The sequence below is a fragment of the Chenopodium quinoa genome, unplaced genomic scaffold (genome assembly GCF_001683475.1).
Source record: "Chenopodium quinoa cultivar QQ74 unplaced genomic scaffold, ASM168347v1, whole genome shotgun sequence".
NCBI lineage: Eukaryota > Viridiplantae > Streptophyta > Magnoliopsida > Caryophyllales > Amaranthaceae > Chenopodium > Chenopodium quinoa.
In genome coordinates this window covers 720,047-736,151 of record NW_018743863.1, presented here as the reverse complement: position 1 = coordinate 736,151, position 16,105 = coordinate 720,047, and the positions used below count along the sequence as shown (strand labels likewise).

Below are 16,105 nucleotides of genomic sequence, written 5' to 3'. Positions count from 1 at the left end.
CTAGGTGTGCTAGGCGCACCATCACAGCCCAAGCAGCATGCCTAGGCGCACCATGTGTGCCCTAGGATGGCTGGGCACCATCGCAGCCCTAGCATCATGCCTGGGCGCTATCGCAGCCCTAGCATAATGCCTGGGCACCATCGCTGACCATCGCAAGCACTAGGCGCACCAGGAGCACCAGGTAGCCCATCGCAGCACAACAGCGTACTTGCCTGGATGCCTGGGTGCGCATGGTAGGGCCACACACGCACCAAGCACAACCATCGCAGTGCTGGGCACTGGCGCATGTGCATGGCGTGTGTGTGCTAGTGCGAGGGTGCCTGGCAGCATCGCCCAACACGCATGCTAGGCCCTTGCGTGCGTAGGCTCGCTGGCTGGGCTAGCAATGTGTGTGAGGCTGGTGCGTGGTGCGTGGGGAGAGGTGCGAGGCTAGTGCGAGGTGCGAGGCTGATGCGTGGTGCGAGGCTGGTGCGTGGTGCGAGGCTGGTGCATGCTATGCGAGGCATGTGCGCCAGCCAGTGCGTGGGCTGCTGGGGCCAGCACCAGTACAATGTGCTAGAAGTACTAGGCGCCAGCACACAACACCAGCGCCAGCATTGCCCAGCAAGCACTGGCTGGCTGGGATGCTGCTGGGCAGCCCTAGCTGGCTGCCAGCCCAGCAGCCATATGACGGTTGTGAGGAAGCTTGTGGGGACCAATCAAGGGCCTTGGGGAGCAAGGCATATGGTCCCCTACCTAACCTTGGGCACTACTCCTTTGCACTACTCATAGTTTTGTTTGTCCGGATCTTGACTAACCTTCAAGACTTGGGACGCTCAGGTCGGGTCGAGGGTACGATCTGTCGGAGATCTTGTAGTTTCTGGATTTTAAAGTAAGAGCTATTCGGGAGCGAAGCACGCAACAAAGGTATAATTCTTATTCTTAGTCTTGCTTAATTATGTTTGTTATGCTTGTTAATTGCTTTAATTAAGGGGCGGGTCTTGGGGGGTTTCCTTCCGCGTAGTGTCGGGTTACTACGAAACCCTACACCCTTTTAGGGTTAAAATGTCACGTGTCAATAGAGGATTAGATCCCCTTGGGCCTCTCTGAGGCTGACACGTGTCAGCATGCTATTAGGCCATGTGGACAGGGTATTTTTACCCTAAACAGGTGGGATAATAATTCTTGAAGGTTAAGGTACGTATAGATGGCTAAACCTTTGATAAAGGTTTTTCTATATATGTATATGTTTGAATAATTATTTGTATGAATGTTTGAATAAATTGTTTTAAAGATTGTTTTTGAAATCATGTTTGAATTAAATTGAATTTATTTATGATTAAAGGAATTGAATTAAATTTGCAGCTCATTATAGGCTTAAGTATTTAATATTTCTTATCCTTTAACCAGGGATTGGTTAAATAATACCATGAACTTTGTATGATCTGGTCTTTACTTTAGTATAGTTTGACTTGCTTGGAGGGTGTGCACACTTAGGAGAGGAATTGATTTTTGGAAAGTTTCTATCTTTAAATATTCCTATCCTATATTTGGAAATTATAAAATTGGAAAGTCTAATTTTGAAAGTGATGAATTTTGGGAAAGTTATATTTCCGCATGTTTAAATTAATGTAACTATTTTGGAAGCATGTTTACCTAATAAAAGAATTTGACATGTCTTGAATTTATATGTACTTAGCGTTTTAGCTAACACGTAATCCTATTTGTTTTTGGTTTGCCCTGTTTACCAATTTTGGTAAGCAGTCGTGATTTCGGATGGAGTCTATGTGTTGCATCGTGCATCGGCAGTTCGGGATTCAATTCACCTAGTTTAGGGATGTTGGTTGTTTTTTATTTTTATATTGACTACTCATAACAATGGTTTCTATTTATCACTATTAATAAAAGAAAGTTGAATTTTCCGTGACAAGTTTGTTATTGAGGTTAAGTGTTTTTAAATAGCCTTGCATAATCATGCGGCAGTAATACGCCTAATTTTATCTCTACGGTATAATTATATGTATTATACTAGTATTTATGTAGAAAGAGATTTGGGAGTGTTACAATTTTGCTATTTTTGTCCTGAAGAGTGTTCTTATTAAGATTAGATTTACCCCTTTATTCTTTCCGTCCTTTTTCTTATTTCTCTTTCTATTCGCTACCAAATTCCAAGGCCCATACTGCTCCTCTTTCATGCCTTTTTCTTTTAGAGAAACATCTTCCTGTTCATTCTGAGTTCTGGTATTTTGGAGCTCCGGACTAGTAGCTACATAACTAAATTCAGGTGGATTTTCTGAGGAATATTGTGCGTGTTCTGATTCTGCTTTCCTACATGAAGCGTTCTCTGCAATTTTATTTCCTTCCCCCCATTCACAATGTTCTCTAGTGTGACCTATTCTACCACAATCAAAGCACATATTGTGAAATTTTTCTTACTCAATTCTTTGCTAAGCCCTTCCAACCCAAACCGTCGCGACTAAGGCTTGATCAAATTAATTTCAATGCATACTCTAGCATAGCTGCATCTATTAACTCTATCGGTTGAGTAATCCACCATAATTGGTTTACCCCCCCCTTTCACTAGAGAGCCTCTTTTTCATAGTACTCTACTGGGAGTTCCGGGAATCTAATCCATACAGAGTTATTTCGAAATCTTTGAGATGAAGGCATGAAATTGGTTTTCATTTGGAAATCATTAGATAATGATCCAAAATAAACCCCCCAGCCCCCGAATAAAGCTTTCTCTAGATCATCGAGAAGACTGAACCTTCGCGACTAAGGCTTGATCAAATTAATTTCAATGCATACTCTAGCAGAGCTGCATCTATTAACCCTATCGGTTGAGTAATCCACCGTAATTGGTTTATCCCCCCCCCTTTCGTTAGAGAGCCTCTTTTTCATAGTACTCTACTGGGAGTTCCGGGAATCTAATCCATACAGAGATGTTTCGAAAGATTTGAGATGAAGGCCTGAAATTGGTTTTCATTTGGAAATCATTAGATAATGATCCAAAATAAACCCCTTGGCCCCTGAATAAAGCTTTCTCTAGATCATCGAGAAGAGTGAACCTAAAGAGGAAAACTCCATTTTCCATTTCTATGGTTTCCAAACCCCCCCCCCTTAGGATTCCACATTCTTTGAATTCTTTGTGTCATGAACTCAGTTTTAATTTTTAATCTAAGCACTTGCCCATGAGCGTTAATTCCCATGGTTCTCTCAGCCCTTTAATTTTTGTGAGGGGGAATTGTACTACCTTTGGGATATCTGAGATATCCTCCTCCTCATCATCCCATTCTTGGGAATTTATGACAATTTTCCTAGCTTCAGTAAACCATTGAGAGGATTTAACAACTGCTTCATTAAAGGAACCAAACACTCTACCAGGAAGGTAGTGGGAGTTGCCATCATGCCCTACTTTACTCTGTTCCACTTGCGGTTGTTCTATATCCATGTCAGTTATTTGCAGCTCCTCCACCCAAGGCATGGTAGTATGAAGTTGCTTGTCTTCTATGCCCTTCTCCTCTGACTTACTCATGTTATCAAGCCTTTCCATTGATTTCTCTCTTAGATCAAGCTCTTGAGAGGAAAGAGAGTTAGAATCAGCTGGACTTTACATAATCAAAAGAAAAAACTCAAGACTCCTTAAGAAACTAAGGAGAAGAAGAAACTAAACTCACTCTCAGTAGGAGGAGCCTCCCGGAGCTCCGATCACTTACGTGATGGCACTACAAGAAATAGGCTTATTTTCGACGGACTTCTTCCGACGGGCAAGATAATCCATCGGAAATTTCCGACGGATTTTCTACGGAATTAAAATTTGTTGGAAAATATGGGCTTTCCGACGAAATTTTCCGTCGGAATATTAATTTTCCGGCGGAATTAAAATCCATCGGAATTTTCCGACGGAATATTCCCTCGGAAAATTAATATTCCGACGGAATATTCCGTCAGAATTTTTTTAAATAATAAAAAAATAAAAAACCTAAACCCACCCCCATCTCTCCGCCTCTCTTCTCCTATTTTTTTCTTTCTTACAGCAACCCACCTCTCTTCTTCTCTTTCTCTCTCCTCTCATTCTCCTTCTCTCTCCTCTCATTCTCCTTCTCCTCTCATTCTCCTTCTCTCCTCTTCTTCCTCATTCCTTTCTCCTTCTCCTCTTTCTCCTTCTCCTCTTTCTATTCATCAACATCAACAATCGCAACAATAACAACCGGAACAACAATAACAATCGCAACAACAACCGCAACAACAACAACCGCAACAGCCACCTCCGCTCAACAACAACAACCACCGCCGCTCAACAACACCTACAAGGTCGGAAATATATGTAGATCTAGGTTTATTTTTTAGAAATTTATGATTATAATGATTTTTATGATGAAATTGTAATATAAGTTTTTAAATTTTGTAATTTAAGTTTGTAATTTTGCGGATTTTCGGACAATATAATATATAAATTGTTTATTTCGATTTTTGTGGTTTTTGTTTCGATTTGGTGGTCTCGATTTTGTTTGATTGGTTTTTGTGGTTTCGATTATTTGGTTTATTTCGGTTTTTTTTAAGATTTTGGTTTTGATTTTGTGGTTTTTGTTGGTTGTGGGGGTGGAGATATGGTGGTTGTGGGGGTGGCGAGGTGGAGATAGGGTGGGTGTGGGTGGTGTAAGGTTCGTGGTGTGTGGGTTATTTGGTGGTTCTGGGTTGGGTGGATCTGGGCAGGGTGGTTTGGGCAGGGTAGGGTGGGGTGGTCTGGGTGGGTGGATCTGGGCAGGGTAAGGTGGGGTGGTCTGGGTGGTGGGTCTAAGCAGGGTGACGTGGGGTGGTCTAGGGAGGGTGGTCTGGGCAGGGTGGCGTGGGGTGTTCTGGGCAGGGTAGGGTGGCGTGGGGTATTCTGGGCAGGGTAGGGTGGTTGGGGTGGTGGTGGTTTTTTTTTTATTTTTTTTATTGCTATTTCCGACGGAATTTCCGTCGGAAGTTTCCGACGGATTTGTATTCCGTCGGAAATTTCCGACGGACTTTCCGGTGGCCGGAACTGTTCTTCCTACGAGGAAATTCCGTCAGAAAACACTGTTCCGACGGAATTTCTGACGGAAACAACCATTTTTCCGACAAAAGGTCTTCCGACAACACGTTCCGACGGAATTCCGTCGGAAACAGTGTTTTCCGACGGAATTCACGGTGTTTCCGACGGAATTTTTCCGCCGGAAATGGCCTGTTTTCTAGTAGTGTGGGTTAGTCTTCGATGGCTAAACTTATAGAGAAAGAAAAAGTCTTATAAGCCTTATTTGCTTATCATCTTGTTTAATGATTGATTTTATGCATGCTAATATGATTGATCTAATTTATGCTAAGATAATGACAATTTTTGTAATATATATGGGCAACCTTAAATACTATTAAAGTAACTTTAATCCATTTTACAATAAGTTACTCCCTTCGTTTTTTTAAATGCCCCATTACGAGTTTTGACACTATTCATTAGACTTATTTTTACCTATATTGTGAATTATATATATATATATATATATATATATATATATATATATATATATATATATATATATATATAGCCTTGTGGGTACTTATTGGAATCGTCTCATATAATAGATTATAAATATTTAATTGTTATAATTCATAGTTATTGATAAATGTTATTGGTCAAAATTTTGCATTAACATATACTGTCACGTCACTAAGAGGGACTTAAAAAAAAATAGATAATCAAGAATTTGTGTTATGTTTATCAAGGTGAGAAAATAGGAATTCCTCAAAAAATGGATAACATATTACTTTTAAAAATGGATAAAGTAATAGGAAACCCCATCTTATAAAAAGAAAATAAATAAAATAATTTATATCCAAATCTAGGGTACTGGACACATGACACGGCGAAGACCGACCCACCCAGCAAACCCTAGTCAAGCTCTAATTCTCCAAACTATCTCATTCTCTCTCCTCTTTCACTTTCTGGATCTTATTTCATTTCATACTTATTACAGCTGTTGATGTGAATGTGACATTCCATTTTTCAAACTATTTACAAACACCAACATTGTTGTTTTTCTATGATCATCACTTCACCATCCTTTAATGGCTTCCGTTTGTGTAAATAATATCCCCACTTCTTCTTACTCAACCTACTCTTGGTTAACCCCAAAAATCTCAAATTCAAATTTAAATTCTAATTCATCTTCTTCAGATAATAAACATAAATCTGACCTTGATTCTTCCATCTTCGATGCCGGAGATTTCGAGTTTCGTCTTGGTGATAACCTCACTATGCTCCCCGCCGACGAGTTATTTTCCGACGGTAAGCTCGTCCCGTCGCAATTTTCCACGCCAAAGAAAGCTCCACCGTCGGTAAATCCGCCGGAAGAGGAGGTGAAGTCGCCGGAGTTTGGAAAATCTAGTCGGAGTACAGCAAATGAAGATTCGTATTTATTCTCGCCGAAAGCTCCGAGGTGTTCGAGTAGGTGGAGGGAGTTTCTCGGGCTTAAGAAGCTTCAAGGTCAGCCTAAAACGACGTCGTCTTCGTCAACTAATAGCAAGTCCATCAGAAATTTTCTTAGTAGAAACTCAAAAACAAGCACTGACACTTCATCTTTAACCTTGCCATTGCTGAAGGACTCCTCATTTTCGTCGTCTTCTTCGATGGAATGTGAGCCTGTTTCTATTTGCTTGTCTCGAATTTCACTATCGTCTACCTCATCCGACCACGATCACGATGAACTCCCTCGACCATCTCTCACTGGTGAGAAGCCCAACATTCAGCCCACTAGATCTGGGCCGAAGCTTCAAAGTGTACGGCCCAGAGTGAACCCATGGGTAGGGAGAAGCCAAATGCGGAATGCCAAGATGAGCCGAGGAGTGTCAGTGGATAGTCCAAGAATGAATTCGTCAGGAAGAGTAGTATTTCAGAGTTTAGAGAGAAGTTCAAGCAGTCCAAGTAGTTTTAATGGCGGACCAAGACATAATAGTTATAAAAACAGAGGAATAATGGAGAGATCGTATTCTGGTAATGTTCATGTTAGGATTACTCCTGTTCTAAATGTGCCTGTTGTTTGCTCTCTTCGTGGATCTTCCAAGTCCGGTGTGTTCGGGTTTAGCCAATTGTTCTCTTCGTCTTCGCAGCCGCAAATGAAAGAGGGTATCAACACCAACAACAATGGTATAACTCATCTTAATTCCAGAAGCTTTCATCAAAAGAAAGAGGGTAACAACAACAACAACAATGGTAATAATAGCATTTCTAGAAACAAGAAGGTGAAGGAGAAACAGAATTCTTAAAGATGGAATGAAGGGTAAAACTGTAGAAATTAAACATCAAATTTCTAATTAATTTTACTGAGAAAATTAATTGTTTTACTAATTACTCGTAAATTAAGAAATAACCTTTTTTTTTTAATTTTATTTTGTTTTATTCTGGGTTTTTATTTAATGGAGGGGGAACGAGATGGTGGGACTTGAAACAGAGAAAAACAGATGATAACCCTTGTTAACCATATTTCACTGTTATTATTTTTTTATTTAATTTTTTTTAATTTTTTATTTTTTTTGCTTTTTTATTTTATTTTTATTTTTTTCCCACTTTTTTGGGTTTTTGTCATGAGGTGCGCCATTGTACTTGTTTCGTATCCTTAATGATAAGTATTTTTTTGTGGGGCGTCGCATTTGTATGATGTGCCATGCCAACTCTTTATGTTATTGTTATGTTAACGGAGTACAAGTTACAAATTGTACTTTTTATTCCAAAGTTGTTACGCGCACTCGTTATCTTTATTTGCTACATAGAACATATCCGTACACTTTTTTTGTTTCACAAACATTGCAACAAGGATGAAATTACGTATTTTAAAATATATTTTATATGCTTAATATCTATAATTATATAAAAGTAAAAATTATAAAATGTTGATATTGTAAAAGCATTTTACGAGACGAATCTAACAAGACGCTACATGACTATTTTTCGGGGTTTTTTGAATGTCCTGTGGGAGAGTTACAATTCCAAGACTGGATCCTTGCGCCTGTATCTGCAAAACAACGGAGACTTCGGATGGTAGGAGTTCCGCATCTGACGATCAAGTTAGAACGTGTTCGGATGTAAAAAGTACGGAATGTAAAGGGTATCAGACTCCTCTTAGAAGAGAAGTGATCATCTGGTTATCTCAGACAGCCTCGAAATATGAGGCTTAGCTATCAAGAAGTGCAATTAAAGCTGGAGTTAATGCTCAGCAATTAATGTACACGTGTTTTTTAATAATTTTTGAATGTCGTTCCCCAGGGGAACATCTCCCTTTTATAGGGTCTCGCAATGTGTGCCAGTCCGAGGTTTACGGAAAACATAGGCTTGACTGAGCTTTTTTGGTGTATGGTCCTTTGAAGGCTGCTTGTCCAAGTTGGCACTCTGTCTGCCACATGTCGTGCCCTAATTGGTCCACTTGGGACTCTTTACCGAGTGACACGTGGCAGACTCTGGTTGGTCCACGTGGATGACACGTGGCAGGGTTTCATTGGTCCACGTGGCAGGGTTAAATCCCCTAATCATTTGTCCCTCACAAGGGTGACGTGGCTTGCCACGTGGCGCCTGGGACAGGTGTCACATGCTGATTGGTTAACAATTTTTACCTTTTTTTTTTCTTTCAAGGTGACCCTTGAAATTACCCCCCTATAAAAGGAGCATGTCCCAATCATTTTTTGGATATTTCCAACAAAAGTTCAGACAACTCTTTGACTTAAGAACTTGTCATTTTTCGAGAAAGAACGACTGCCACTTACTACCAGACCGCGTGCTCTTACAACTGCCGAAGAGTTTTCAAGCACCTTTAACTTTACAGTCTAAAGGTAACCGCTTGTTTTTCTTTCGTGCTTTCTTTTTGTTTCTTTTACTTTTTGAAAATGGTGTCCCAAAAGCACATGGCACGGCCTAGGTTATTGATCAGCCAGCCGGTCACCGGGGATGGCTGAGTTTAGAACTATGAGTACCGATTGCCCCTTGATAAACCTCTATGTATCTGTGCAGGACACCATGGCCAGAATAAAAAAAACAACTAGGGTGGTGAACTCGGACGGCTCCTCCTTTAGGGCGCCTGTCAATGAACTGTTCGATGTGCTGCCTGGCGCCCTAAGTACCCCCAATGATTCCATTTTAGAAGAATCAGGGGAGGAAGTTCAAAGTGAGGACTCGGGCTCTGTTGGACAAGCCCCCCATGCGAGCCAAGTATTTCAAGCAAATTTTTTATTGACTCTAAAGAGAAGCACTCTCGGCTGGAGACAACGAGAGAATCCATTTCAGTGGAAATGGGAGTAGACTAGGCGGAGCCGTCAGCTACCCGCCGAGAGCAATATGCCGCCTACTATCATCATGTTCCCGCAGCCAGGCAGAAAATGATGGCGGACAAAATAGGGAGCTTCAGAGCTGACCATGTCATGGGGCATGGTTATATCTTATGTACGCCGGATGCCGAGGACATCGTAGTCTGGCAAGAGGGGTCCAGCTACGGGGACGAATGTTTTGGCTGCTATGAGGCGGCTATTAAGGCTGGCCTCAGATTTCCACTACATGCGGTTGTGGAGCGAATCTTGGACAGATACCAGCTGGGTGTCTGGCAACTGGCCCCAAATTCTTTGTTCAACATCTTAGGCTATGTTGCCGGCTGCGACTTGCACGAAGTAGACACCAGCTTTGAAGCATTTGCCCACATACACAACCTCAATCGAACCCCAAAAACAAGCGGGTTCGGCTGGTACACTTTGTGTAGCCATAAGGGCTATATGATGACTTTAGGGAAGGAGAACAAATGGAAAGACTGGAGAAAAACCTACTACATTGTCTCCAGCCCTGACAAAGTCAAAAATAAAAATAATAACAGGTGGAGCAGGCGGATTAGAATTGCCGCCTGTTCCTAGGAAAGCCAGGGAAGAGATCCTAGATAAAGGCCTTTTCAAGGTGGAATCCAAGCCATCCTTGACAGGCGCCCAAGGTGAACTTCTTTTCCATTTGTCTAAGTCAAAATTGATTTGTTGTCGCCTGTTTCTCACTCTGTGGTTTTTGTTGTAGGGCGACCCCAACAAACCCTCTCCTTACTCACAGCCGGATCTGAAGATTCGGAAACAGACGCCTGGTGACATGACAACTCCTTGTAGACCCAGGAAACATGTGGCCAGTAGGCCAAGGAGAAGCCATCCTCCCAATCAAGTCTCCAGCCGTCCCTGAGGTCAGCCGACCTCATAAGGAGAAGGAAGTAGCGGCTGAAGGTATCAAAAATTTTAATCCTTTGCAATACTCCTGTAGGGTCATGTTCAATCAGCAGTCGTCTAGTACCTCTGAAAATAGTCGGTCTATTGGCCGAGTTTACACCAAGTACTTAAAAAATGTTGATTGTGCAGATATCCCTCAGAGGCCAGATTTTCAACAGCTGGCCAAGACCATGCTGAGAGCCGTCTCCCTTGAAGACAGGGAGTCGGTCAGGGGAGTTGGCACCCTCAACTTGGATGCAATCCTCGCCCTTTTAGCTGAGGTATCCTTGTAATTTTTACTTCCCCCCCCCCCCTTTTTTTCCTACACAACTCTTAGGGCCGCCTGTTACTAATGTTCTCTTTTGCCGAACATAGTTTATGCTGCGAGTGCACGGTCTTCGCAGGCCCATCAATGAGATGACCAAGGAGGTAAAAGCTGCGAATGCTCGCTTCGCCTCTTCTCATGATAAGGTCATGTTTCAGATTGCTCAAAATGAAATATTGACAATTGACATACTATATTCACAGGCGACCGCCAACCTGTAGGTCAAGGCTGACTTGGACGCTGCGATGAAGCGGGTCTCTGAGCTGGAACAACAGGTCAAGGACCTTAAGGCCAAGCTTGAGCCTCTTAAAGAGGCGGAGAGGGAAGCAGACGACCTTCGTACTCATGTGGACAAACTGAAACAACAGTTGGCTAACCAGGAAGTCCATCTTGCCAGAAAATACACTTCTAGAACCGAGGAAGAAAAGCAGGCCTTGGTCAAAGACATGATGGACGACTGCAAAATCATCATGGAGATGACTTAGGTGGCTCTTTTCCCGGACGCCAACTATGAGGGCTGGAAGAATCAGTTTTCCGCCTCCACTCAAGAGTACAATGACAAAATCATGGGCCAAGCTCAAGATGGAGAAGAGAAGGAGGGCGAGTCATCTGATTTCGCATCCGGGAGGTCGGACCAGGAGGAGAAGCAGGATGTTGAAAAAGAGCAGCAGCCGACTGGTGAACAAAAGGATGCGGCTGCTGATGTTGAACAGCCCCCTCCTGCTGCTTAAGCCTTTCTTTTTTTATTCTAACTTTCTTCGGCCAGCGTGCCGTATGTTCTGTTTGTATCTTTACCGACCGAGGGGTCGGGTTTATTGATAAATTTAACTCTCTTTTTTTCGATCATCTGGTCGACTGTTTATATGAATCATCCGGAAATTTTGGCCTGCTTCTCCAATTTGCACTTATGCAAAATTTTTCATGAATGCTTATTTCATTAATCCGATTGTTCTTGCCCTTGGGCGACTGTTCGCCTGGTTTTCAAAGGTGAATTGATTGCCTTGGGAATATTTGATACTTTCAAGAGTATGACTAATTTCCAAGTTAATCAATCACTATGGTTATTACCACCAAACCAGGCGGTCAGTCGGCCAAAGCTCAGGCGAACATACAACATTATCCGGCTCTCGCCCTTAATATAGTTATTTAGACGAACCACGCTTAGCTACTAAGTTTTGTACTTAGTTTATTTTATTGATTGTAATTGGCCGTTTGTATGGTACCTATACAGAAACAGGCGTCAAACGGGATGTTTAACCAAAGTAGTAACCACTTGTTGGGTTACAGGCGGTAGCTTTAATTGTTTCTCTAACCTAGATAGGAATAGTGGCCGAATGCTCTCTCTTTATCAAAAGGACAAGAAGATTTGTTTGCATCGTTTAGGTTCCATTTTAGGTTATTTAGGTCGAGCGACTATGAGTTAATCTTTGAGTTGGTCAATCTTTGTCACTTTGTTTTGAGTGAATAGAAGAAGCATATGGAAAAAGGCCGCATGTGATTTCTTCGCATGTCTTGCTGCTAAGTGTTAGACTTGGCTTATTTTTGCAATTTTAGCTGCTAGGTATTGGACTTAGCTTGTATCCTCAAATTTAACCGATTGTGTTGCCCCTAAGCAACAACAGTCGGTATCCGACTCAGATATTATAGATTACCGCATGTTTTAGAGCAATCGGTAGTCTTTGTTATCCTTGCCTCATTTGATCAGTTCACAGAGCAACGTGCCAACCAAATGGGAGATGCTCTCTGCGATGAATTCACCCAAATGGATGTCGCCGGACGCCTGCTCATGTTGGGAAAGACGTATTGTTTAAATTTTATATCATCTGGCCATTGGCCTCAATAGGTTGTTACAAAGAACAACTCATAGCTGCTAAGTTTGTTAGACTTTTCTTATATCTACTCATGTTGGAGTAGACTTATTTTTAATATATTAAAGATCATTCGGCCATAGGCCTTATTTAGATCATCCGGCCATAGGCCTCATTAGGTTGTTCTAAAAGGAAGAGCACATAGCCACTAAGTTTTTTAGACTTAGCTTCAATTTTCTTATGTTGGAGCAGTAATTTGAAATATTAAATAAGGCCGCCTGTACATTATACAGACGGTACCATGAGAGAAAGTAAATAACACATCTTTCATTGATACTTAAGTACAAAATAAGATTACAAGTCTCAGAAGTAATACTTTTTCAAGTTGTCTACGTTCCAAGTTTTGGCTAGTTGCCTGCCGTCTGGTGTTTCCAGGTGGTAGGTGCCGCTTCTTACTTCTTCATAGATCCAGTAGGGGCCTTCCCAATTGGGGGTCAGCTTTCCCTGTTCATTAGCCCTACCAGTCGCCTCCATTTTTTGTAGCACAAAGTCCCTTACTTTCAAGGGGCGCATGTGCACTCTTTTGTTTTAGGCTCTCGTCATTCTCAGACCGTAGATCTCATGGCGCAAGGCAGTATTGCCCCTGCATTCTGGGAGTGAGTTCAGTGCTAGCCGCATGGCCTCCTAGTTAGCCTCCTCATCATATAACATGACTCGAAGAGTCGGTTCATAGTGCTCAATAGGCAAAACGGCTTTTTGCTCCAAAAACCATGAGAAATGGGGTTTCACTAGTCGCCCCTTTTTCAGTCGTCGTAATGGCCTACAGAACATGTGGCAATTCATCAGCCTATAGGCCGCCAGCTCTTTCTATTTTCTTTTTGATGCCATCTGAGATTAACTTATTGATGCAAAACAATGAGAGATCCCTTGGTCTCCCAACCAACTCTTGAGAGCAGGCGTCTCAAATTGAGGACCATTGTCAAAGACCATAGACATGGGTACCCCATACCGAGTGATGATATTTCTCCAGATGAAGGAGATAACATCTCTGGTCTTAATGCCTTTGACCGCCTCTTCTTCGACCCATTTGGTGAAGTAGTTGACACCCACCATGATATACCTCTGTCCACCTGTAGCAGGCTTATAAAGTCCCAAAATATGCATGCCCACTTGGCGAATGGTACTGGGCTATGGATGATCGTCAGAGCATTAGCCGGACGGTGGATAAGTTGGCCAAACCATTGACACTTGTCACATTTTTTTCACCATTTCCATGGAGTTTGCTTCAAGAGTGGGCCAAAAGTAGCCCTGCCGCCTAGCTCTCTTTGTTAAGGTCCTGTCGCCTATGTGGGAGGCGTAGAAGCCCGAATGCAAGTCTTCCAAAACCTCTCATCCCCTCTCTGGGGTGACAAATTTCAACAAAGGTTGGAGATAGCCCTTCTTGAAGAGTTCTCCATTATGAATTTCAAAACTGGCCGCACGTTTTTTCATTGCAACCATCTTTAAGTGAGCATTCGGCAAGGTGTCGTCTGCTAAGAATGCCCGCATGCCATCCATCTAGGTTAAGCTTCGGTCTAGTACTCTAATGGGATCTTCTTCAATGCTTCTTTTTTCCATAACTTCCCAAAATACTGACCTAGGTGTGTCACAGGAGGCGGATGACGCAAGTTTGGAGAGAGCATCCGCCTGATTGTTCTCGGACCTAGGCACCTGACTTAGTTGAAATTCATCAAGTGTCCCAGCCTCTTTTTTGACTACTTGCAAATATTTGATCATAGCCGGATGGGTGGCCTCATAGTCACCATGATATTGGCTTACAATCAACGGCGAATTAGAGCAGGTGTCCACTTTTCTTGCCCCAGTCGCCTTACACATGCGGATGCCAGCTAGTAGGGCTTTTTATTCTGCCTCAGTATTTGAGGCTTGGAACTTAAACTATAGTGCATATTCATTTTGTCTCCTTCATGAGACTATCATATGACGCCTGCACCACAGCCGTTCAGGGTGGAGCTCCCGTCCACATATACCTTTGAAACCTGATCAAGGTTTTCAGGATCAGCCGGCCTTGTCATTTCGACAATGAAGTCGACAACGCCTGTCCCTTCACTGCCTTTCTTGGTTCAAAGAAAATTTCAAGACTTTGAATTTCAATCGCTCATTTAATCATTTGGCCGGGTGATTCCATGGTTGTCATTGGCCGCTTGATTGGTTGGTCTGTGTAAACCATTATCGGATGCGCCAGGAAGTAAGGTTTTAACTTCTTCACTGTCATAAAGAAGGCAAGTCAAAATTTTTAAACCATGGGGTACCTTAACTCCGCATTCCGTAGAACATAACTGATGAAATAGACCGGGAGCTGGGTGCTGCCTCTTTCAGCAAGGAGAATAGCACTGAGCGCATGGTCAGAGACGACTTGGTACATGTACAACACTTCCTTTGGAAAAGGACTAACCATCCTTTGCAAAGAGTGCAAGTGTTGTTTCAACTTTTGAAAGGCCGTCTCTGCATTAGCCCCCCCATTCAAACATTGTCTTCTTTTTAATAGCTTGGAAGAAATAGAGGCACTTGTCGCCTGCCTGACTGAGGAACCTCCCCAATGCCGCTAGACGCCCTGTCAACTTCTGAACTTCTTTTATAGTGCGGGGCGACTGCATGTCTATGACTGCCTGTATTTTTTCGGGGTTGGCCTCTATCCCCCTTTGATCAATCAAAAATCTGAGAAACTTCCCAGACTCAACACCAAAGACACACTTCTTGGGATTGAGTATGACCTGGTGCCGCCTGAGTGTGGTGAATGTTTCTCGGAGGTTTGTAAGATGATCCGTCTGAAATTTGGATTTGACTATCATGTCATCAATGTATGCCTCCACATTCCTTTTAATCTGATTAATGAAGACTGTGTTAATCATTCGCTGAAAGGTAGCAGACGCATTCTTCAAACCAAACGACATCACAATATAGCAGAATAACCTTTGATCAGTGACGAATGCCTTCTTTTCTTGATCTTTTTTCCACAAGGGTATCTGATGGAAACCTGAATAGGTGTCCATGAAGCTCATCAAGGCATGGCCGGATGTAGAATCCACCAAACTATCAATCTTTGGCAGAGGGTAACTGTCCTTCGGATAAGCCTTGTTCAAATCCGTGTAGTCAACACACATGCGCCAGGTACCATTCGGCTTTTTCACGAGCACAACATTGGCAACCCAATCAAGGAAGTAGCATTGCCGAATGAACCCAACATGCAACAGTTTTTTCACCACGGCGGCTGTCACCTAACTTCTTTCTTCACCATGGTTCCTGTTCTTTTTCCTAACTGGATTCTTTATCGGATCCACACTAAGTTTGTGGACGGCTAGATCTGGGCTGATGCTTGGCATCTCGTCCACTTCAAAGGAAAAGATGTCTTTGAACTCTTTCAATAGGTTGTGCAGGTCTGCACCCAATTTCAATAGGTTGCACAACATCCGGCCGTTCTCCGGTCAGTGATTGTTATTGCTTTTCTTTTTTCATGGCCACCAAATGGTTGTCCTTTCTCTTTTTGCTGGCTGCTGTGGGGGTAGGCGCGGCTTCCTTGACTTTGTCAAGGTCTATAGTTTCTCTACTGAGGCCGGATGCGACCACAGTGGGTTTGACGTCAGAGAGATAGCACTCCCTAGCCGTCTTTTGGTCTCCCCGTAGGGAGCCGACTGTTCCATCATCCCTTTAAATATTGAGAAGCATAAGGGAAGGAATGATAACAGCTTTGGACTCATTT

The 16,105-nt window shown here is 42.6% G+C and overlaps 1 protein-coding gene across 1 annotated transcript; it reads left to right on the top strand.

Annotated features, from left to right (window-relative positions):
• The first annotated feature begins 5,612 nt into the window (after window positions 1-5,612).
• On the top strand, window positions 5,613-7,816 carry LOC110686503 (myosin-G heavy chain-like). Its single transcript, XM_021863123.1, has one exon. It carries the CDS (start codon window positions 6,067-6,069, stop codon window positions 7,261-7,263), a length of 1,197 nt encoding a protein of 398 aa, XP_021718815.1. The 5' UTR covers window positions 5,613-6,066; the 3' UTR covers window positions 7,264-7,816.
• The last annotated feature ends 8,289 nt before the right edge of the window (window positions 7,817-16,105 follow it).